The sequence below is a fragment of the Lynx rufus genome, unplaced genomic scaffold (assembly GCF_022079265.1).
Source record: "Lynx rufus isolate CCGP_SWC_20201006 ecotype Redwood Valley unplaced genomic scaffold, mLynRuf1.p SCAF_9, whole genome shotgun sequence".
Lineage (NCBI taxonomy): Eukaryota > Metazoa > Chordata > Mammalia > Carnivora > Felidae > Lynx > Lynx rufus.
This window is the reverse complement of record NW_025814897.1, coordinates 99,564,956-99,587,893: the sequence shown is the minus strand read 5'-3', so window position 1 is coordinate 99,587,893 and position 22,938 is coordinate 99,564,956. Positions and strand designations below refer to the sequence as shown.

At 45.6% G+C, this 22,938-nt stretch overlaps 1 protein-coding gene across 29 annotated transcripts in view; it reads right to left on the bottom strand.

Annotated features, from left to right (window-relative positions):
* MADD (MAP kinase activating death domain) overlaps positions 1-22,938 on the bottom strand; it is a 40,053-nt gene that overhangs the window by 1,997 nt on the left and 15,118 nt on the right. For 7 of the 29 annotated variants that reach the window (XM_047072106.1, XM_047072112.1, XM_047072116.1 and 4 more), the window contains 17 exons: positions 22,698-22,800; positions 22,143-22,329; positions 21,896-22,046; positions 21,388-21,594; positions 18,541-18,641; positions 17,879-17,962; positions 17,389-17,547; positions 14,968-15,076; positions 14,623-14,685; positions 14,272-14,392; positions 14,067-14,172; positions 12,801-12,911; positions 10,150-10,257; positions 4,062-4,226; positions 3,741-3,813; positions 3,494-3,600; positions 1,268-1,337 (listed from right to left, as the gene is read on the bottom strand). In XM_047072106.1, coding sequence (XP_046928062.1) covers positions 1,268-1,337; positions 3,494-3,600; positions 3,741-3,813; positions 4,062-4,226; positions 10,150-10,257; positions 12,801-12,911; positions 14,067-14,172; positions 14,272-14,392; positions 14,623-14,685; positions 14,968-15,076; positions 17,389-17,547; positions 17,879-17,962; positions 18,541-18,641; positions 21,388-21,594; positions 21,896-22,046; positions 22,143-22,329; positions 22,698-22,800 — 2,025 coding nt within the window. Of the gene's footprint in view, positions 1-1,158; positions 1,244-1,267; positions 1,338-3,493; positions 3,601-3,740; positions 3,814-4,061; positions 4,227-10,149; positions 10,258-12,800; positions 12,912-14,066; positions 14,173-14,271; positions 14,393-14,622; positions 14,686-14,967; positions 15,077-17,388; positions 17,548-17,878; positions 17,963-18,540; positions 18,642-21,387; positions 21,595-21,895; positions 22,047-22,142; positions 22,330-22,697; positions 22,801-22,938 lie in introns of all 29 variants that reach the window. The other 22 variants (XM_047072126.1, XM_047072127.1, XM_047072130.1 and 19 more) reach the window with 10 other exon arrangements.

Here is a 22,938-nt window from a genome sequence, read left to right as displayed (position 1 = left end):
AGTACAGCACCCGGGGAGGGAGGTGACAGGGAGCATCAGGCAAAATACACACATGTCCACAGCCCAGAATGCAAGACTAAGAGTCACCCCTGCCTCAGCCATGCAGGGGTTCTGCTTGGCCAGAGGAAGGAGTAAGGCCCCCCCCCCCGGGGCACAGCCATCCTGATGGCCCCTGGAGGTGGGAGCAGGGGGGCATGGCATCACCCTGGGGGCCAGAAAAGGTAGCAGGAGAGTTGGCCACACCTTCTTCCGACCCTGGGAGGTAGAACTCAGGGGGACCCAGGGTTAACCAGGGAATAAACTCATCATAGGTAGAGCAAGAAGCCCAGGTCCTTCTTCTGAGTTGAAAGATTCCCCCAAATATCTCTCTGGCAGAAGAGAGGAGGGAGCACACAGGGGAGAAAACTCAGAACGAGTGAGCCAGCACGCGGGTGGGGGGAGGCTGAGAGGAAGAGGGTGGGGAGAAAAGGGATGAGACAACTGGCAATGGGAGCGGCTGGCCTGGTTGAAGGGAGCCCATCCCACCCACAGCAGGGCCCAGGCAGGGGCCTGGGGGGAGGCAGCACGAGCCGAGGTCACTTTACCTGCTGGAGAACGAAGGTTTTCATAGCAGCGATGGGGGGCACAAAAGAATGAAGCACAAACACAGCAGGAACTCAAAGCCCCAGGGTGAGAACCCACTACACCACTTCTCAGCGCCTGGCTGCAGGGAGGCTGGCTCCCAGCCTCCAGCTACAACTGCCCTGCCTGCCTCTGAGGCCCACGAGGCTCCCTGCCTTCCAGAGTGAGTCTGCCTGTACCACCATGCGCCCTCCTCCAGCGCAGAGGCTCAGGGGACACCAGAGCGGCACCAGGTGGCTACATGGAGCACTGGGCTGCCAGGAGAATCGCAGCAGGCGACATGAACACAGTAGAGCTTGGAAACTGCCCGTCTGCTCTGCCCCAGAACTTTCTGATCACCAGCTGGCCAAGCAAGGGAAGGTGGCACCAGCTCGCTGAGCCTTTGTAGGGGCATCTCTGAACTCTAACCCTGTCTAAGGCCACTTGCTCTTCTGGGACCCACTGCCTAGCAGCTCTGGTCTCTCTTTTCTTTCTTCCTCCTTCCCTTTGCTCATCTCGGGTTCCCTTTTCTTCCCTATCGCTCCTAATCCTCCTGACCTCTCTGCAGAGGTGGTTCTTCTCTCTGCCTCTAGTCCCTCCTCTGGAGCTCCGAGGTTTGAGTTACTGCCATGTGAGTCCAGACCTAAGAGCAAAATAGTGTAATTACCAAATTCCTCCAGGACAAAGACGCCTCGAACTGTATTGCACTTTTTAATGTGATTCAGCTCTATGAAAACCTGCAAGAGAGGGAGGGAGGGCGGGGTAAGGCCCAAAGGCTCTCCCCCTGCCCCACAAAGCCCACTCTCCCAGCTCTAGCCCCACCCACACACGGAAGACCTAGTTCCCAAAGGGAGGACCAAAGAATCCACACACACACAACTCAAAAGCGCTAAGAAGCGAAGACAGCAGAAAGGGCATGTACCTTCCGCTCCTGGCCGGAGGAGAAAGCATGGGAGAGAAATGAAGGCGTTAGTTTTAACGGTCAAACCCAACCCAAAGGCCCCTCTGCTGTCCTGGGCTGCCCGCCCATACCCTCTGCCCAGGGCAGCGCTTGGAGGACACGGTGCCCCAGGGGTCTCCCCGCTCAGCCCATCAGCTCTCTACCCTTCCATGCATCCTCCTCCGGCGCAGAGGGCTGGCACGGGCGCAAAGCTCCCCTCAGATTGTCCTTGGGGTGGGAGGTGTTGGTATCTTCCTTGAAACAAAATCCAGGCTCTCCCCAGAAGTACACGGTGATATAGTAACAGCTACCTCTTAGGAGCAGCTACTAGGAGTTCCACAAATACTATTTGTAATCCTTACACCTATGTGGCCCAGCATGCAGTAGTGCCCTCGTTTTCGAGCTGAGGACAGAGGATCAGAAAGTTTATCTGCCCGTGAGTACTGAAGCTGGGCTCTGACTCCAAGCACATCCTGACTCCAAAGGCCCACTTGTTACCCCACTCTGTCAGACTCTCCCAGAGGGTCCAATGCTTCAACTCCGAAGGACTGTTAGGTGGTGGAAGACGGACCCCAGGGCCATTATCTCATTATCAGTCAGAGTCTGACTCCCCCTATAGGCAGGATCTCTCTTCTAGGGCGAAGCCTTAAACTACAGACCAGCTCGTGCATGCGGTGCTAATGGTTAGACATTAGGTTGGTCCAGAGGGGCTCTGCTGACGCTGGTACCCAGAAGAGGGCATCTGGCTGTTGTTTAACAAGATCTCTTCTTCAGAAGGTAAGGCATCGGGGGAAGCCTCTAAATGCAGTCAGAAGCCTGCTTCCCCAAGAAGTGCTGGCACCTTCATGTTCCAGAAAAGTACTTCAGTGAACCTCTCTTTGGGCTGACCCTAAGGTCTCAAGTATACTATTTAATACATTAATGTTACTGATAGTAAATATACTGCTGACAGTACACTGCCTGAGCAGCTGTTTCCCATCACACCAAAGCTGCCCGGTTAGATTCCTAAAAGAAGGAGAACTAAAATGGCAGTGGAGGAAGAAAGCCACAGGGTCCAGATGTTCACCTCCCCTGAGTATCTGCTGCCTGGCCAGGGGCTGTGGTGCTTCACACATTCGGACCTGGCTCAGAACCTCAAGGAGAGGAACCAGTACGTCAGGGAAGGGGTAGGGAAGGCACTTGTGTGAAGAGGCAGAACTGGGAACGGACCTGGGATGATGCGCTGGCCTCAGAAAGGAATTAGCTTAAGGAATGTCCACTGAGAGAAAAAGTATCACTGCGTTAAAAGACCAAGAGAAAAAAAAAGTCAGCTCCTATAGTGAATCACAATGAGAGAAAGATGTATTCTGATGTGCTCCCCAGTCAAGGAAAGGGAGCGGGGCCTGCGGAGCAGGGGGCAGAGTGGGGACACTCAGAGGCACGAAAAGAATAGGAAGAAGAATCAGCAGGAGAAATCGGCAAATAAACACACATCCTCCAGATAGGACAGACACAAGCTACTCACACACACACACACACACACACACACACACACACACACGCTTCACGCACACCAGCAACACGCGAGGAGATCAGCTGGTCTAGACTCTCAAAAGCAAAACCACCAAGCAAAAGCACACCCTGGGAATAAGGGAAGGCAGACACTGTGCGAAGAAGGGCCAAGTGAGACGCTCCCACTCACACTGTACTGAGTCTAATGGACGGAGGCAGCCTAGCCACCAAGGCTCCCCCTCTTTCCCAGCCCCCCACGTGGGCGCCCCCCTGCACCTTCAAGGTGGTCACCAACGTCACTGTGCCCTCACTCTGATTTCTCTCTCTGGTCCAGCTGCTCCAATCCTCCCACTGGCCCCAAAGGCCCTCAGGCTCACTGGGAAAGCACCGGGACCCGGACACTGAGCCTCACAGCAGATGGAAAAACAGGGCTAGGAAGGCTGTGCTGCCACTGGCACCTACCTGGTTGTGCATGAACTTGAGATTGATCCCTTCTAGGGTGACCTGCAGCAAGCCACCCTCACCCGTCTTCATGTCCTGCACGGGGAACTCGCCACCTAGTTCAGGGCCTGTGGTGGGGGAGGAGGTTATCAGCTAACTGGGGAGATGGGGAGCCCCACGCCTGACTTCCTTGTCAGGCCTCTGACACGCAGGAGCATGGGTAAAAATAAACGGAAGGCACTTGCTCGGGGAATCATTCTCTTCTCACCGGGTTTGATGCTTTGCTGTCGGGCAGCAGCTCGCTCCATGCTATCCTTCACACAGTAGTACAGCTCCCGACACTGCAGCACACGGGGGAGAGAGCTGTCCTGTCGTCCGAGCCTTCCGGAGTCCCCCTGCTCTGCTCTCTAACAGCTGCCAAGGGCCTGGGCCGATGCCAGGGCGCCAGAGACAGCTTCATGTGTCCCACACAACAGCCAGAGGCAAAAGTGGGGCTCTGACACGGACTGTGGAATTTTAACTTCCCTGAAAGAAACTCCAACCTTCGCCCACAGTGCCCACCCCCAGCTCAAACAGAGTTCATGGGTACCTTCTTAGTATAGAATTTGTTGAGCTGAGTCTCAGAGCCATTTCTACGCCACAAGCACAACACCTTGGTCTTGGGACAGTAGGTCATGTTGATGAGCTTCTCGTACCACCAGCGCTCATACACCGTCCCGATGTTACTACGCAACACCACACAGTCATCACACACCTGCAGGAGTGCACAGAGCGGGTCAGTGGCGCTTGTCTCTTAAAGTCTCCTTCAGCCCAGGCCACACTACAGGGAATGGGTGGGACGGCTGGTCCTGGGAGCATCCCCACGGTCAGGTTTTCTGCCTTCTGTTCACAGTCTTCCTTTGGTGGAGGCACAAACACTGAACTGCTGGGCATAGGGTCCACTAGAAGGTTTACTGGAAGAAAAGGAATCACTGGCAGGAGCCTCTTAGATGTTCTAGGCTTAAGAGGGTATCTCATGCCGCCATGTTCCAACCTTAGGAATCATCTCTGTTGACGAGTGCAAAGGCAGAGGATTATGGCAGACTTAACCAAGGAGAAAAAAATGGAACCAATGATTTTCTAATACTGCCTTGATCCTAGTTCTGCATAAATCTTTTATCTTAATTAATTAATTCATTAATTTATTTATTGATGTTTACTTATTTTTGAGAGACAGACAGAGACAGAACACAAATGGGGGAGGGCCAGAGAGAGAGGGAGACACAGGATCTGAAGCAGGCTCCAGGCTGTCAGCACAGAGCCTGACATGGGTTCGAACCCACAAACTGTGAGATTATGATCTGAGCCAAAGTCAGACACTTAACCGACTGAGCCACCCAGGCGCCCCTCTGCATAAATCTTTTAAGTAATTAACCATACAAGTGACACGTGGGCAATGCTTACTGCAAAAAATATTATACAATTCAGGAAGATATAAATGAAAGTGAATGTGAAGTTCTCCTTCACATCCTTTTCTTGTTCAACATTCTCCAAGATCTGACTGCATTAGGTTTCTGGCTGTTCCATTACTTAGCTGTGTCACCTTGAACAAGTTAGCCTGCATCTACGTTTCTACGTTTCCTCATGTGAAGATTAAATAAGTTAATGTGCACACACTTTTTAGAACAAAGCCAGGCACACAGGAAGTACTCTAGAGTTAGATGCTGTAACGATAATAATAATTACAATATAGGAAAGGTAACAATGATTATTATGACCCCATCAACGGTTCTCAAGTCTTTCTCCACATGAGACCATCTTCCTGAGTTCCTGAATCCCTCTCTTCTGGATGGCTGGAGGCAGCACCTCAATCTCATCATGTCCAAATCTGAAGTCCACATCTCTTCCTGGGTAGATCCTCCTTCTGCGTCCCCTAGTTGAGTAAATGGTGTCACCATTCACCCAGCTGCCCAAGCCAGACATGAAGGAGTGATGCAAGACTCCTTTTGCCTCTCACTACATCACTGAGTCCTATCCATTCTGAGTCACCCTGGAACTCTCCCCCTCCCCCGCTTCAGCCATTCATTCCTACTTCTTCTAAGTCTAAACTCAAAGGTCACTTCTAAGGGGTCACCCATGACTCCTAGACCCTCTGCTATGTTTTCCCAGACTGCCTACTCCCCTGAGCATCTTCTTTCATAACACTCATCATACGTTATGACACTGTTTCATTAGCTGACTTCCCTGATGGCTTGTCAACCCTGGAAGGGCAAGAGGAACAATGTCTCCCTTATTCACTGCTGTAACCCCATACCCAGAGTACCTGGCATATAGTATGTTCCATAAACATTAAGTGAACAAAAAAGGAATACACAGGACTACCAGGTTTAACCTACTATGGTAAGAGTTACTGAGGCTCTAAAAGCCTTATGAAGAAAAAGATGACAGGGGCACCTGGGTGGCTCAGTCAGTTGAGTGTCCCACTCTTGATTTCGGCTCAGGTCATGATCTCATAGTTCGTGAGTTCAAGTCCTGCAACAGTCTCTGCTGATAGCATGGAGCCTGCTTGGGATTCTCTCTCCCCACCTCTATCTCTGCCTCTCCCCCGCATGCTCTCTTTCTCTGTCTCAAAATAAACTTAAAAAAATATATTTAAAAAAGAAAAAAAGAAAAAGTCATAAAATAGTTGAGTTAGAAATTAAAAATTTGAGTTCTGGTCCCAGTCTGACTCCAGGTGAAAAATGAAGACAATTACCCCGACTTCCCATAATCCTTTAAGAACACAATGTCAAGGAGAGGGGCAGGACAGGTATTTATAAGAACATAGGATTTCTAGGCTTGAAAGATGATGATAATAAAGTATCATACTTGCCTATGCTGCTGGTGGAGGTGTAAACTGGTATAGTGTTTGGAATGGCAATTTGGCAGAATCTATAAAAATTTTATTTATTAAAAAATTTGTTTTTAATGATTATTTATTTTTGAGAGAAAGAGAGATAGAGAGAGTGCGAGTGGGGGAGGGGCAGAGAGAGAGGGAGACACAGAATCCAAAGTAGGCTCCAGGTTCTGAGCTGTCAGCACAGAGACTGACACGGGGCTCGAACTCACGAACCATGAGATCATGACCTGAGCCAAAGTTGGACACTTAACTGACTGAGCCACCCAGGCGCCCCTATAAAAAATTTAAATGTATATAAGCTTGATCCAGAAATTTTCACACTAAGAATCTAGTCTGTAGAAATTCTCATGTGAGTGTGCAAAGACATACAGTCAAGCATATTCAATGAAGCATTATTTTTTTTTAAGTGGGAATTGAATAACTCATGGTATACATCCATATAACGCTTGATAGCTAAACATCCATTAAAAAAAACGGAGACAAGGGCATATGGCCAGCTCAGTCAGTGAAGCATATAACTCTTAATCTCAGGGTTGTGAGTTCGAGCCCCACATTGGGTATAAAGCTTACTTAATGAAAAGAAAAGAAAAGAAAAGAAAAGAAAAGAAAAGAAAAGAAAAGAAAAGAAAAGAAAAGAAAAGAAGAGGGAAGGGGAGAGGCGGGAAAGGGAGGGGAGAGGAGGGAAGGAAAAAGAAAAAAAGAAAAAAGAGGGGCCTTTGGGTGGCTCAGTCAGTTAAGCATCCAACTCTTGATTTTGACCCAGGTCCTGATCTTATGGTTTGTGGGTTCAAGCCCCACGTCAGACTCCACGTGCTGTCAGCTTGGAGTCTGCTTGGGATTCTCTCTCTCTCTCTCTCTCTCTTTCTGCTCCTTCCCCGCCTGTATGTGCATGCTCTTTCTCAAATAAACTTAAAAAAAAAGAGAGAGGGGCGCCTGGGTGGCGCAGTCGGTTAAGCGTCCGACTTCAGCCAGGTCACGATCTCGCGGTCCGTGGGTTCGAGCCCCGCGTCAGGCTCTGGGCTGATGGCTCAGAGCCTGGAGCCTGTTTCTGATTCTGTGTCTCCCTCTCTCTCTGCCCCTCCCCCGTTCATGCTCTGTCTCTCTCTGTCCCAAAAATAAATAAACGTTGAAAAAAAAAATTAAAAAAAAAAAAAAAGAGAGAAGAAAAAAGAAAAAAAAGGAAAAACAGAGATAGATCTATATCTATCGTAGACATGGAAAGATGTCAGTCATAAATTAAGTGAAAAAAATCAAATTATGTAACAATATATATAGTTTGATACCACTTTTCTAAACACTAAAACAAAATTATATATAAGTAAATTGTATTTATAGAAATATGCATTTTTAAAAATCATCCCAAACTCTTTGACAGTGGTTACTTCTGAGACCTAGTACTGAAGGAAGTGAAGGGAAACTTTCACTTTTTATTTACTTCTACATGGTTTGAAACTTTCACAACATATACTGTTCTACTTCTGTAATTAAAAAAAAAAAAAAGGGTAATAGAGAGGATTTTTTAAAAGTCTTTGCAAATTGCTCTCCAAGTGATCATGCGGCCAGCAGGCTGTGCAGAGATGAGAAAGGCTAAATTAGTAAGCTAACCATAGTGGGTGACAGAGTGAGTGAGGTACAGTCTTATTTGACACTTTAAAGGAGAGGGATCTGGGAGGTGACAGATCCATTCCATACTCCAGGGACTTTGTACGAGGCTCCCCTGTATGGTGGGGAGTGTTAGTCCTATACTTCAAGGGATCTTCTCTCTTTATTTTTTCAAAGGAAGAGGAAAGGGCAGGAATCACCTGCTACCTGCATGTGGTGCAGACGTCCTAAGTTAGCCCTCAACTCGAGCAGACACCTAGCCAAATTCTAAAGTTTCACGGTGGCATGAAAATGACTCCCTTCTCAGCTACACCAACACGAATGTTCCTGCTTCAGGGCAGAACTCCTGCCTCATGTCTGATAAACTATTTGCTCCAAAAGCTGTGGATGTGAAAACCCAACTCAACTAAACCAAAAGGAAGAAATACTTGTAAAAATTAGTTGATTTCACTACTTTATATGGGAGTTGTACTTGGTCCCTACGATTATGTAGAAGAGATTCATTTTAAAATTAAAAATACAGAAATAAAGATAACATAGCCAACTGCCTTTACAATCCTGAAGTAAGGAAGGTTTTTTCTTTTTTCTTTCTTTCTTAATGTTTATTTTTCAGAGAGCGCAAGCAGGGGAGGGGCGGAGAGAGAGGGAGACACAGGATCTGAAACAGGTTCTGAGCCAACAGCACAGAGCCCGATGCGGGGCTCGAACTCAAAAACCGTGAGATCATGACCTCAGCTGAAGTCCAATGTTTGACCGACTGAGCCACCCAGGTGTCCCTAGGAAGGTTTTTCTACCTCTGACTCAAAATCCAGAAACTATTAAAAATTAATAGTAAACTTAAAACTTACAGTTGATTAATTCAACCACATAAAACTAAAAAAATTCTGCATGGCAAAAAAAAAAAAACATAAGCAAACTCAGAAGACTCATGAGGAACTTCACAGTGGATTGGCAGGCTGCCCACATCTAAATCCACTAATCACCAGGAGGGAGATGACCATATGGCACAATAGGCAATATACAGCACCACCTACGAAGTATTCTTGCCAAAATACTGAATCTGAAACTCATCAAACCTCAAGATTGAACTACTGGTTTATAAAAAATACAAGTGGTGGAAAAACATGTTGACACCAAAGAGATGCAGTCAGATGCAATCAGCAAAAAAATCTAGAATGTGAGAATGTGAGATACTCCATATGGCACATTGCTTCAACAAAATAAATGGCAAAGTGGGAAGGGAACTATTATATGTTAGGAGATACTTCAGAGTCAGATCAACCAAGATCATTAATGCATTTTTTCCTTTGGTTCAGTGATGCCACTCTGAGAGTTCTTGGATAACTTGCACATGTGTGGAAGGAAGAAGGCATGGCATCACGCATAGTAGCACCATTAGCAATAGTACAAACGTGGAAGAAAAGCAAGGGCACATATATATTGACTGCTTAAATCAATTATGGTACAGTCACATCACGGAATACTACGCAGCTGTAAAAAGAATAAGAACCAGAGGGAATAGAGTCAATAACATTGTAATAACGTTACAATAATGGTGACAGATGGTGACTGCACTCATCACGGTGAGCCATGCATGATGTACAGAACTGTCGAGTCACTGTGCTGTATGCCTGAAACTAATATAACCTTGTATGTCAAATCTTCTTCAACTAAAAGAAAAAAACCCATGAGAACCCTCTGTTTGTACCGACAGAGAGATCTTCAGGATATGTTCAATGAGAAAAGCAAGGTACAGATCAGTGGATATGATGCACTACCTTTCTGTAAGAAAGAAGAAAGATCAGAACTGATGCGCACATCTTATTGTGTGTGTGTGAAGTACCACTGGAAGAAACAAAAGAAACCAATACAAGTGGTTACCTATAGGAGGGAGGGGCAAAGTGGATGGGAAATTGAGACGGAGGGCTAAGAAAGAGAACAAGGCTTCCCCATGCCTACCATTTTAGTTGTCTTGACTTAGGAACAATGTGACTACATCATCTATTCAATATATATTTAAAAGAAATCATGGGGAATCATATATTATATCATTTGCATAAGAGCCTGACTATTAAATGGATAAATGGGTCACGAAGATGAGTAAGTGGGAGAAATATTCTGGCATCAGTTCTAGAAGTTCCTTGTGACTCCTAAATGTTCCTTTGAGACATCTGAACTAGCATGAACTAGCATTTACCTCCATGAAGAAGATATCTCCATTTGTGTCTGTCCCCGCATGTACCACAAATGTCTGCTTCTTCATGTGTCGGCTGCCACTGGACCGGATAGAGAGGTCACGTCCATTCTGAGAAAAGAGAGATCTGTTAGACACATCCATATGTCTCTCTCACAGAACAATCTGGGCCGAGAATTCCGCCCCCACTCCACCCCTCCCACCCCAGCTTCAGCAATTAAATTCCTATCAGCTTACTTAGCACAGTGCCATCTGCTGGCTATAGGCCACTAGGGACATGTTCTCAAACTTTTTGGTCTTAGGACTCCTGTACCTCTTAAAAATTGACAATCCCCAAGAGCTTAGGTTTATGTGAGTTAAATTTGTAGATATTTACCATACTAGAAATTAAAACTGAAAATGTTATTAATTCATTTTAAAGTAGTTGATCATTCATTAATAACACATCCATTACATGGTAATATAAATAACTTTTTAAAATAACAACCATATGCCCCCCCCATCCAAAAATGAGAAGACTGGCACTGTTTTACATTTTTGCACATCTCTTTAATGTTTGGTTTTAAAAAATGGCTGGATTCTCATATCTGCTTTTTCATTCAATCCATTGTGACACATTGCTTTGGTTGAAGTATATAAAGAAAATCTGGTCTCGCAAATATGTATTTGGAAAAGGGAGGAGTATTTTAAGAAAGAGACAGCGAGAGCACAAGCGGAGGAGAGGGGCAGAGGGAGAGAGAGAGAATCTTAGGCTCTATGCGGAGCATGGAGCCCAACATGGGGCTTGATCCCACAACCCCGGGATCACAAAATCAACTGATAAATGGATAAAGAAGATGTGGTATATATACAGTGGAATATTATTTGGTGATGAAAAAGAATGACATCTTGCCATTTGCAACAATGTGGCTGGAACTGGAGGGTATTATGCTAAGCAAAATAAGTCAGTTAGAGAATGACAGATACCATGTGATTTCACTCATATGTGGAATTTGAGAAACTCAACAGATGAACATAGGGAAAGGGAAGGAAAAACGAAATAAAAACAGGGAGGGATGTAAACCATAAGAGACTCTTAAATACAGAGAATAAACTGAGGCTTGCTTGAAGGGCGTGAGGGTGGGTAAATGGGTGACGGGCATTAAAGAGGGCACTTTTCAGGATGAGCACTGGGTGTCATATGTAAGAGATGAATCACTGGGTTCTACTCCTGAAGCCAAGACTACACTGTATGTTAACTAGCTTGAAAATAAATTAATAAAAAAAGAAAAAAAGAGTTGGATGCTCAACCAACTGAGCCACCCAGGCGCCCCTGAACATCTTCTACTTTGTTATATTAAATCCATTTGTCTGCCTTACATTTTGAGTGTATCTTTACTCATACTTGAAGTTGTAACACAGATTCCACACAGTGGTCTTTTGGAAAATACTGGTTTAAGTTATGCAGCTCTTCCAAATATTGACACATTTCATTACAGAATATAAAAAAGATCACATTCATTAATATCAATCCCATTGCGGCATCTGGATGGCTCAGTTGTTTGAGCGTCCAACCCTTGATCTTGGCTTAAGATTCTCTCTCCCTTCTGCCCCTCTCCCCCTCTTGCAATCTCTCTCTAAAAAAAAAAAAATCTGGGGCGTCTGGGTAGCTCAGTTGGTTAAGTTCCCGACTTTGGCTCAGGTCATGATCTCGTGGTTCATGGGTTCAAGCTCCACATCAGGCTCTGTGCTGACAGCTCAGAGCTTGGAGCCTGCTTCAGATTCTGTGTCTCCCTCTTTCTCTGCCCCTCCCCTGCTCATGTGCTCTCTCTTTCTCTCTCTCTCAAAAATAAATACATATTTAAAAAAAAAGAGTGTTTAAAAAATTTTTATTTAAAAAAATGTCAATCTCATTAGAAAAGTCTTTAAATATCAGGAAAACTCAAGCCTAAAAGTCTGCCAAATAAATACCCAACTCTGAATAACCAGTTAGTCATTCTTTCAAGTAAAAATGATGTCTCATGACCAAAGTTGACAGTTCACCTTGCAACTCAAACTGTCACAAATTGCTTTTCCTTGAAACAATCATCGTTTTGGTTTGCAACACAAACACTTTCTCTATATTTCTCATTTTGTCACATAAAATATTCAAAAGGTGTATAATCAATGATCAGATTTAATAAAATTAACGAATTTTAACTCTTTCATCAAGAACACTCTTAAGTGAAACTATTTTTCATTTTTCTTTCTTTTTTTAAACTGAGAGGGCCCTCCATGGCTACCATCACACTGCCTCACGGTGTGAAGGTATCCAGGAGTTGTAACTATCACTGCTTTTGTACCATCAGTACAAATGTCAACCTGGTAAAAAAGGCAAAGAACATTTTAGTATTATTATGAAAGTAGTTTTTCAGCTTGTGGCTCCTCAGGAGTCCACAGACCACATGTTGAAATGGCTGCACTAGGATGGTTTTAGGACAGAGAATCCTATCACAGATGAACAGAAAGACCAAAGCCTCATCTAGACTCAAAACCCTATTTTCAAAACTCAGTTTTCTGAAAATATACAAGAAATGACCTGTAGGGAAGCCTGTGCACTGGGCGACAAGGCCCAAGCCTGGGAGGCGACAAGTGCAGTGGGAAGGGAGCCTAAGGATCAGCCTGGCTATGCTTACCAGGTTAGCCAGCTGATCAAGCACTTCATTGATTTGCTGGCTGTACACAAGCCCAATATGCGACTTTCCCATCAGGCGCCTCACCTTCTTCCGGATGTCATTCTTATTTACCTAGAAAGTCAAAACAGGATCTTAACAAGGGATCTGCTCTTGCAAATGAGGTAGAGGGAACATACAAGCAAGTTTCCGACCATTTGAGACAATTCGGAGTCCACATCACTGAATAGGAGAGAAAATACTCAACTGTCTATTCTGCCAACAGGCTGGGAAGGAAAACCTTGGTTCTGTGTCTAGATGACTTCTGCAGAAAAGTAGCTTTTAGAGCAGGTCTGGTTCAAGTGGACAGGGGTTCAAGAAGACACCTCCTCCCTATCCCCAACCAATACATAATGTTTACCCCTAAAGGGGCCCTAAAACCCCCTGGGGCTCCTCAGAGTATAGTTCAGAAATGATGCCTTAGAGTAGTGACATTCTGGCTTGGTTGTAGCAGAGATACCTTCCCAGGGTTCGGGATCATCACTCTTTCTCAAGCAGAGTTAACTGGTACCCCTGGAGTTCAATAGAATGGAGTGAACTTACAGCAGAAAATGAAACAAAATAAGTCAGCCTGTAGGGTGTTCTCGTTCTCTGCATCTGATCAACCCATCCCTTCATCTTCAGGAGGGGAGAACAGGAGGAGGAGAAACCCAGGGGCTCACTCTCAAAACAACTCTCTTCTACCCACCAACCCCAAACTCATGTTTCCCTTTCAAAACAAGACCCCTCTATTTGGTAACATTCTTCTTCCACAGGTATAACAACTAGTACAACCAAGTCAAACTAGAACATACCATTAATTTTTTAATGAGTAGCTCTTTTTACATCTATGGAAAATTCTATATGATAAAGGGCTAGTGCTAAAAAATGAATTCTGACTATCCTTTCTAAGGTTTTAGAAACTAACACTTAAAAATTTTTTTTAATTCATTGTATTCCGTAGGGCGCTCTACTGGGATCCTAGAACTACTAGCAAAGGAAGCCCATTTAAATTTCTAAATAAATAAATGGTATAGAATCACCAATCATCTTTACCACATTCCTTAGCACAACAGCCTGGCAGCTTCAAACAAATGGATCATGTGTGAGCTAGATCTCAAACACTCAATCAGGAAGAGCTCTAGTAAGATGCTCAGAGAACTTCCCAAATGTCCCAGAACTTAGGTCATAGGAAAAAGCCTTTCCCTTCTAGCATCAGCAGTAGCTGGGCACAAGCAAAATCGACTTTACCTTCATCAGCAGCATGTAGGAGATGAGGTTGTGCAAAAGTGTGGCCAGCAAACGATCTTCATCATCCTCCAGACGCTTCCGGTCATGTTCTCCCAGGGACAGGTACCTAAGCAGGAGACAGGGACAAGTCAGCCCTCAGATGGGAGACCACAGAACTCGGAAAAGGCTGAATTTGCATTTCCCAAGCATTTGCTAAGTCTCATACCTGTCGATCATTTCCTGGGGACCCTGATCCATACCCATCCCTTCTCTCTCCAACATCACAGCATCTAAGAATGCATCTTCCCAGAACTGCATTTGGTCCCACAAAGTAGAACGCTCTTTGCCTGTGTAGAACAGAATTTTTCTAGAGGCTTATTTAACGTATAAAGAATATAGCTGCCAAACCAAAATAAAGAGTAAACTCCAGATAGAAGGGACAAATTCTAGGACAAAGGAAACATGAGCCTCTCCACCCCAGAACTAACATCCTGCCACCAGCCCCAGCTCCTCCAAGTGAGGCCCAGCCCCTCCCGAAGAGGAAGGATGCACACAGCACACAAAGAAAGGTGGTTACTTATAGAAAAGGTCTCCATAGCCGCATCCTCTAACTGGTCCCACATCGATCCTTTGTCCCTTCCTGCCAATTTGTGAGCGGGAAGGACCATGGTAGCAAGAAAGGAAAGACAGACAGACAGAAAGACAGAGGCTGTTGATTAATACCAAAATCCAGTCTCTTATAGTGCTCACCTACTGCTATTTGCAGACCTGGTAAGTCACCTGCTTCAGATATAAAAACACCCTCTAACATCAGCACTGAGATCGGCTTAAAGCTAAGCAGCTAGTTCTTTGGTGCTACCCTCTTCCCCAGCTGAGTCCAGCTTTCTTCCAGGGCAAGAGGCCTCCCCAGTCTGTTTCTCACCTAAGAGTCCCTCGTAGAGATAGACTCGCTGGCTTACATCTTCAGAAGAGCGAACTGGGCTGCCCACCAGCTTCTCCTTTACACTTGGCTTCAAGCTGTGGGCTTTCCCCTACAAAGAAGAGGTACCAGTCAGCTGCCTGAGGTACCGATGGGTAGGGTTTGCCACCAGCTCACTAAGAGGCTCACACACCTGTTATCTTCCATTAGCAACGTATACTCTAGGAGTCCTGCTTTTGCTACTCTGCTTGCCCCAAGGATTTGACCAGAAGTCAATGTGATAATGCTGCTGTTACTGCCTCTTAAAACATGCAATCACATTTTCATTTTGCTTATCTTTACCCTTTAGTCTCTATAAAAGACCATTTACTCTTTAAAAAAAAAAAAAAAGCAAATTCTCTGTAGCAGCATGATGCAGTAGAAAGAACACTGGTTTTGAAGTCGGACTGACCAAGGTTCAGATCCCTGTCTCTCGCTAGCTGTGTGACCTTAAGCATAAAACTTAGCTTCTCTGAGTCTCATTTTCCTCACCTATAAAAGGAAGGTATGTATCATCTACCTCACAGGACTATTACAGGAATTAAATTAGAAAAAAATATATAAAGCACTTAATCAGGCCTGGCACATGGTGTTGATAAATGTTAATTTTCTCTTTCCTACTGTCTCTTAGAAATATCTGCCCCTTAGAAATATCACTAACTTTATGTGCCACTTCCACAATAGTCGGCTTTCTAATCATTCAAAAAGGATTTTTAACTGGGTCAGAGGCAGGTTTCATGCCCATTTCACAACTCCTGCAACAGCATAAGCAGAGAAGCAACCAATCAAAGGTTATTAGGCAATACCTAATTAGTGCGTCTAAATGCCAGTCTCCAGATTCATAGCCCAATTCTTTGTTCAATGGACCATACTGACTTAATCCAATTTATTTCTTACTGTTTAGCCTTTTTTTGAGCCAAGAAATTTAATTGCTCTCAGCAACTCAGCTGTACAAAAACAGCCCTTGCCCACCAGCACAGAACAAGTAAGAATTTGTCCCAGGAAGGTGCCAGGAAAGGCAGCACACAGCTGAAAGGCTTTTTGCAAGACTGCTATCCCATATTATCTATCTTAACTTCCAGAATGGAGACACACAGGAAGGATTTAAAATACTCTCATTAAAATGGTCTATTTAGACTCAAGGAAAGTTAAGGTCCATTAACTTGAATGGCTCTGCTGACTTTCCATCCCATTTGCCACCTTCACTCAGGGATGTCACCTGCTCTATCAGAAACACACACAACAGAAAGCCCTGAGGGTGGGAATGATCACCAGTGTTAAATATTTGATTGCATTTAAATTCCATCTTCCATGCTCCCCACAAAGATAAGGACCTATAAGCTCCTGTAGAGACTATCCATTCTCGACTCTAATAAAGTGACAAGCATATCAGAGTGCTTAGTACTGTTTAAAGAGGCATGTATACACCAAAAACTAGGGTGTCTAAAGGCAAGAACTAAACAGAATTAATTTAATTCCAACTGATTGCTGGCTTTTTAGATGATGTAGGGCAAGTTCTTTTTCCCCTAAGGCTTTGTTCCCATCAGAAGAGATTAGTCACAGAAACAGTGAATTGCAAACTTGTTTGAGAGTGAGAATCGTGCCTTATCTCTCTTTCTTTGGTACAGAATATAGCACTTAGTAGATCACTTAATAGATACTTATTAATGAATGAAAACATCAAATAACTGTTAAAAATATACTAAAATAGGGGCGACTGGGTGGCTCAGTTGGTTAGTGTTGGATTCTTGGTTTCAGCGCAGGTTGTGATTTCACGGTTCGTGAGTTCAAGCCCCGCGCTGGGCTCTGTGTTGACAGTGAAGAGCCTGCTTGGGATTCTCTGTCTCCCTCTCTGCCCCTCCCCTGCTCATGTGCACATTCCCTTTCTCTCTCTCAAAAATAAATAAACATTAAAAAAAAAAAACCATACTAAAATAAAATAAAAATGAAATAAAATGCTATTTTAAAGCGCTGTATAAATAGAGCAGTGACCAGCATAAAACCAAACTATTCCATAGCAACAGGCTGACTGGTACACACTATAACTGCCCTGACATTGCCACAAAGTACCCATCACTTTGTCTATTGTAAATGTGGGGATTACTGCTACTTAGGATTTGAGGCCCTTATCTGAGTGGGAGGGGAGCCCAACTCCTCAGTGATTCTTGAGAGGATCCTAAAAGCCCCAGATCATGGAGTCAAATAACTCTGAAAAAAGATTTGAGAAACATTTTCTTTGAAGCCAGATATATCAGGATTATTCATTCCTGACTGATTCCTGACATTCTCCTTTCCTTCTAATTGCCCCCTAACTTTTCATTCTTTTCTAATCCACTGCCCTCCCGTGAAAGAGCTGATCTCCTTTTGTTAGTAAACAAAACTCACAAAGATGGTGCTGGTAGCGGAGTTGGTCTCAATTTCACTATCAGACAAAGTGCCCCGAGAGCTGGCCAAGTGGGCGCTGCCCTCACCACCTGCTCCATCACCTGCGTTGCTGCTCAGGTCACTGTCTGCTCCAAGGGTCTCTCCAGAACTATTACTCACCTGGAAAGGAAAAAGGGGTAGTAAGGGATATTCCCCAGGGAAAGGTTCCCAGAAATGCCCAGCTGTTAGAGCTCTCCACTGCCATAGAGAAAGCACTGAACTTCAAAGGTGGGTCATATAGCCTCTGGAAGTACCTTCTCTACAGGATGAGGTGCCCTGGGTGCAATCTCAGGGTCTGATCCCACGCATACAAACCTAGGACAGGTGAACATCTCCACCATGAGAACCAAGCTGACATGAGACTAAGAGCCTCCATGGGAGAAAGCAGCCCCCTTTTCCAGAGGGAAGCTCACACCCCACCCACCAAGATGCCAATGTGGTGTTCCCCTACCACGGTGCTAACTTCAGAGTCCTGACTTGAGCTTCGGATCATAACAGCTGGACTCACACCAATGACAGAGTCTGGATCAGTCCTCTGAAACGACACGGGGACTCAGACACATTAGAAGGGGTGTCCCGTATACTCCTGGTTTCTTTAAGAAATACTGTATCTTCTTCCTTCTCCCCATCCCCAGCCTACTATTACCATCCCTAAACAGGTCATGAGAAATTTATTTTTTTCCTGAATATAAAATATACATAATAGAAAATAATAAAAACTATGTAATAAAAAATAGTAAAAAAGAAATACATACTCACTATAGAAAATACAAGAAAGAATAAGGAAACAAAAGCCATAAACCTACCACTGATATTAATCACTGTTAAGGTTTCAGTACATTTCCTGTTAGTCTTTTCTACATACATTTTAAAAATAAAATGGGAATCATACTACATGTAGCTGTGTAAAGCATTTTCCCATGTTACTACATTTTTAAAAACAGTCTTCAATGATGTTAATATCATAGTACATGATGTATTATACTTATTTCATCAGTCCACTATCACTGGGCAAGCATGTTGCTTTGAGGTTGTCTTTTTTTTTTTTTTAACTTAAAGAAGTATTCTGAGAGAGCAAATTTAATTCTCGCAATTCTTAAGGTCGTCACAAACCTGGGAACCAGATGTCAGGCTCACGCCACTGTCCGCGCTGATCTGGGACTTTTTCTCTTCTGTCTCACCAAGGTCAAAGACGGGTTTGATTACTTCAGGCCCTGGGTAGGGGAAGACCTCTGTCACCCAGTGCACACACACAAGGGGCAGGCTGGTGAAGGGAAAGGGACAGCAGCACAGCCTGGTCCCAGACCTGTTCAGCGTGTCCCAGTCACCTTTCCAGGGACTGCCCCCACCTCGGGCCCCATTGGAAGAAGTCCCCAGATGCCTTAAGAACCAAGTAGGACAAATTAAACCTGGTCTCAAGGGGTTCTGCAGCCATCTTCACAACCTGAGAAAATTCTGAGCAAATCATTCTAAAACAGAAAGCTCCACAAACAAATGTCTAAACCACATTCCACTACACTCAGAGTCAGAGCTTCACTGGTGTGTACAACCGGTTATGGGTCCCCAGGTCATTCGGTGCTTCCCCAGCAAATGTATCTAAAAGGGGCTAGAAAAGGATAGGCCCAATGAGATACAGAAACACCAGCTGTTTCTGTGGACACAGCCTACCCCAACCCTACTTCTACATTTGAGATAAAAAAAACAAACACACTGTCATTTTTCCCCACCCACCCACAGTAGTATGGCAGAAGGACAGAATGACAGAAAGCAAGAAAGCGTGCCTAGGCAAGCCACCAGAGAGAGCTGGGAAGCTACAGACTCAACACGGAGGGACAGCAACCATCTCTGCCAACTGTGCCCACAGGCCTTCTAATGGGTGAGGGAGATCTCAGCCAATGAGGGGCACTGAAATAGGCGACCATTCTCCCCACCAACTCTGAAGCAATAGAGAACCAAGGTCTAAGGGACTTTACTCGATAGACGCCCTGATTACAGCCTGATTGCTAGGAGGAGCGGGGAAAGAAGCAGCCTACAAGTCACGTACCTGTGAATCACATACCACCTACCTGCTTTCATTCCAAATACCCCCCAAGAGCAAATTTGGGGTGGGGCTGACAAAGAGAGCCTGCCCCAACTGGGCCTGGGGAGTTGGCAGGTATGGGAGATTTGGGAACAGGAAGGGGCATTTGTTCCTTACTCTGTTTTTCCAAAGCTTTTTGCTTTTTCACTTCCTGGTGCTTGTTCCACAATTCTACCCCAGATGCAATGTAAGCAGGAGAGAAAGACAGACAGAGTCAGAGGCTGGTCAGACAGACAGAATGGAAACCCACCCAACCCAAGCTGATTCAGTCTCAGGCACAGGATTACATATTAAGAGATAAAAAGAGATCTTCATTTTGGGAGGTTAAAAAATCAAGAGATCTAATGCCTTTCCCCCACTCATGAACTAAAGACTCTAAATTCCTAACCCAAACCTTAACGTGGTAGTAAAAACCTTGCAGAACGTGAGATGGAACTGCCTTGGACCAAGCTCCTTCCTTTTGGCATGAGAAAACTGATCCTAACGAGGCTGGAGCACTTGCTCAAGATCATGTAACTTAGGATCACCTGGGACCATGCTTTCTCTGCCAAATGAGCTGGGAAACAATTTTTAAAGATCCTAGACAGATGATCACCGCAAGCAGCCAAAGGGGTTCAGAAGTGTGAGCACAAACCTGGCTGATTCACGGGACTGGATAGAGGCCACTCATGCAGGTGGTTAGCATCCTTCCTTGTTGCTACCAAAAAATCCAATTCACCCTCAGTATTAGCACCTGCCCTGCCAAGTGACCCGTTCTCAGCTAGTCATCTGGAAAAATGCTTTCAGTAAAGGTGACAGAGAACACTAAATGGTCAAGAATAGGATCTTCATTAGGGTAAAGAAGAGAGAATACTGATCATAGCATTCTTTTCCTGGAAGAACTTGAGTGCCTACTTAGTCCAATCTCTTCATTTCCCAGATGAGGAGACAGAGACCCTGAAAACAGGAAGTGCTTTGCCCAAAGTTTCATTCCTAGCTGGGGGGCAGATACAGGACTAAAACTCCGGACCGCCAGACTTGCAGGCTGGTGCTTTTCCTAGAGCATCGCATCATGTGGGAGAAAGACTGGGTTGGCTGCCTCTAGGACACTATTCTCCTGGTTAGAGAAGTGCAGTTCCCCAACAAAGGAAACTGGTTCCTCCTCCCCACTTTTGGGAGCATAAGACAACTGCTAATGGTGTGGCAAAGAAGCATCAGCTAGAAGCAAACTGCCCAGGGAAACAGAACCAGAAAAAGAAAGACACAGCCTAGACGGCTCTAGGTCAAGTGAGTCAAATGGAGGTGACACCCAGAGAGCTCACTAAGGCATTGCCTCAGTGGGAACAGAGAGACACCAAATGTAAACAAGCTCTTGGTCGAGTCCAGTGAGAAAAGGTTTGAAGAAAAGCCGATTCAGAAATCTATACCTTGAGGTCCAGCGCCCAGGGAAATGGGGTTGCTGGACACACCCCAGGAAAGCAAATTTGAGGGTAGTGTACTGGTTGGATGGGAGAAAACTGGCCAGACAATTATAATTTTATAGGCCAAAGACGCATCTATAAACTTTCTTATAGCTTCCTGGACCTCACATCTGCAGAAATCCAGATGTAAATAAAAAGTGGGACAAGGAATATAGCTCAGACTCCCTGCACTAAGCCTCACTGGCCCCTCGAAGCAAAACTTCCATTCTTCCTCTAAGATGTAGGTGGGGGTGCCTGTAAAGGAAGCATAAGCGGTAAAGAAGTACAAAGAAATTCCATTAGAAATGGATGCAGATCTATCTCCCTCTCTAGAAAGCAAAGCATGGGGAAAAGAAAGGCAGGATTCTGAATGAATTGAGAGGAGGGAGAGGTATTTTAGAAGCCCGAACCCTCCACCACACCAAACACGGTGATACATACCAATAGATGCTACAAAATTCTCTTCCTTTAAACTTCTGGTGTCTAGCTCTTTAGGACCCTTTCCTGCAGCACTTGGTGCCCGAGGTCCTAGCTGGGGAACTCTCAGCTGTGCCATAGCCTTTGGGTCCCCCCGCCCAGCCAGGCCAGGATCCTTGCCAACTGGTGTATTTACGCTCTCTGTTGGACTTCTCTTCCGCTTGTCTGGTTCTAGGAAAAGAGGGAATACAGGAAGAGGTCAAGAGAGACAACGAGTGGGAATCAAGCTGTGGGAACGAGGTGGGAGAAGCAAGGAGGATGCAGAATGGAAAAAGTGCAAGGAAAGAAAAACAGACATCTTATTTTTCATGACAGAAAAACACCTGGTACGTATAAACACGCATTAAAAAAGGAAACCCCGAAGCCTGAGGGGAAACAGCCTGGCACTGGGAAACCTGTGAAGGAAGAAGCCTTCTTTGGAGATGAGTGGAAGAGTTGTGGACAGCGCCCGCCCAGCTGGTGCGATCCCTACCTTTACTGTAGTAGTGGGTCTGGGCAATCTCCAGAAGCCCAAAGGTGCTGGCCATGCCTCCCAGGCCCGCGTGGGCATAGGACTGCTCCAGGCTGAGCACCGTGCACTTGAGCAGGTCTAGCATCCCCTTGTACACCTTTCGACTGACCTCCTGCAACAATAACCCAGGGGCTGGAGTGGGCAAAATTGCCTTCGGGGTCCAGGTCCCTCCGGCAGTTGATTCCAGCTCCTCACCCCAGACACTGACCACATCAGGGATGACGTCTTGCCGGGCGTCGTCCTCCGACTGCACTGTGCGGTTCAGCTTGCTCAGGACAAAGACGCGCAGCTGCTCACTCTCCAGCAGCCGGCGCACCTTTTTCATGTTGAGCCAGCCAACGCCCTGGCCGTCCAGCACACTGTGCACCACCTCCTTCAGGAACTGCTGGTTCTCACTACGGGGTCCACACACAGCTTCTGTGGTCATCGGCTTCTTTGCAGAGCACCCCGCCTCTTTCACCAGACTAGATGTTTGCCTCCAGGGGCAAATCGCAAAGCCAAGTCTCCAGGGGTGCAAGTCCCCTGCACCCCCCACCGCTCCGGATCGCCTGGTGTGCCCACATACCCACCACTGCTGTTTCATTCTTCTCACCAGGGTGAGCTACTACTGTTGCATGGGAAGTCAGAATGCGCAGGACTCCCAAGAATTGATTTCATCCACCCAACTGACAGGTTCTCTCCCACTCCTGAGCCTCCCTACAGTGTGGTACAGGAATCGCTACCTCTATCAGAGATCTTTTGTAATAGCTCAGCCATGGATTACCTAGAATTGCTGGATCGACCCTGAGGTGATGGAGGCTCTCTTTTCACTGTTGGGCTGTGTTTAATAACAGATGACTTCTGGTCCACTAAGGCCCTCCTGTTTCCTATAGCCAGGAAGGTAGGAATGAGAGACATCACTACTGTAGTCCAGCAGCCTTGTCAGCACAGCCCTGGGAAGCCACGTTCCACACCCGTTCCCCAGAAGGGCCGGGTGAGGGTGACCCCAGGGCATCACACATAGG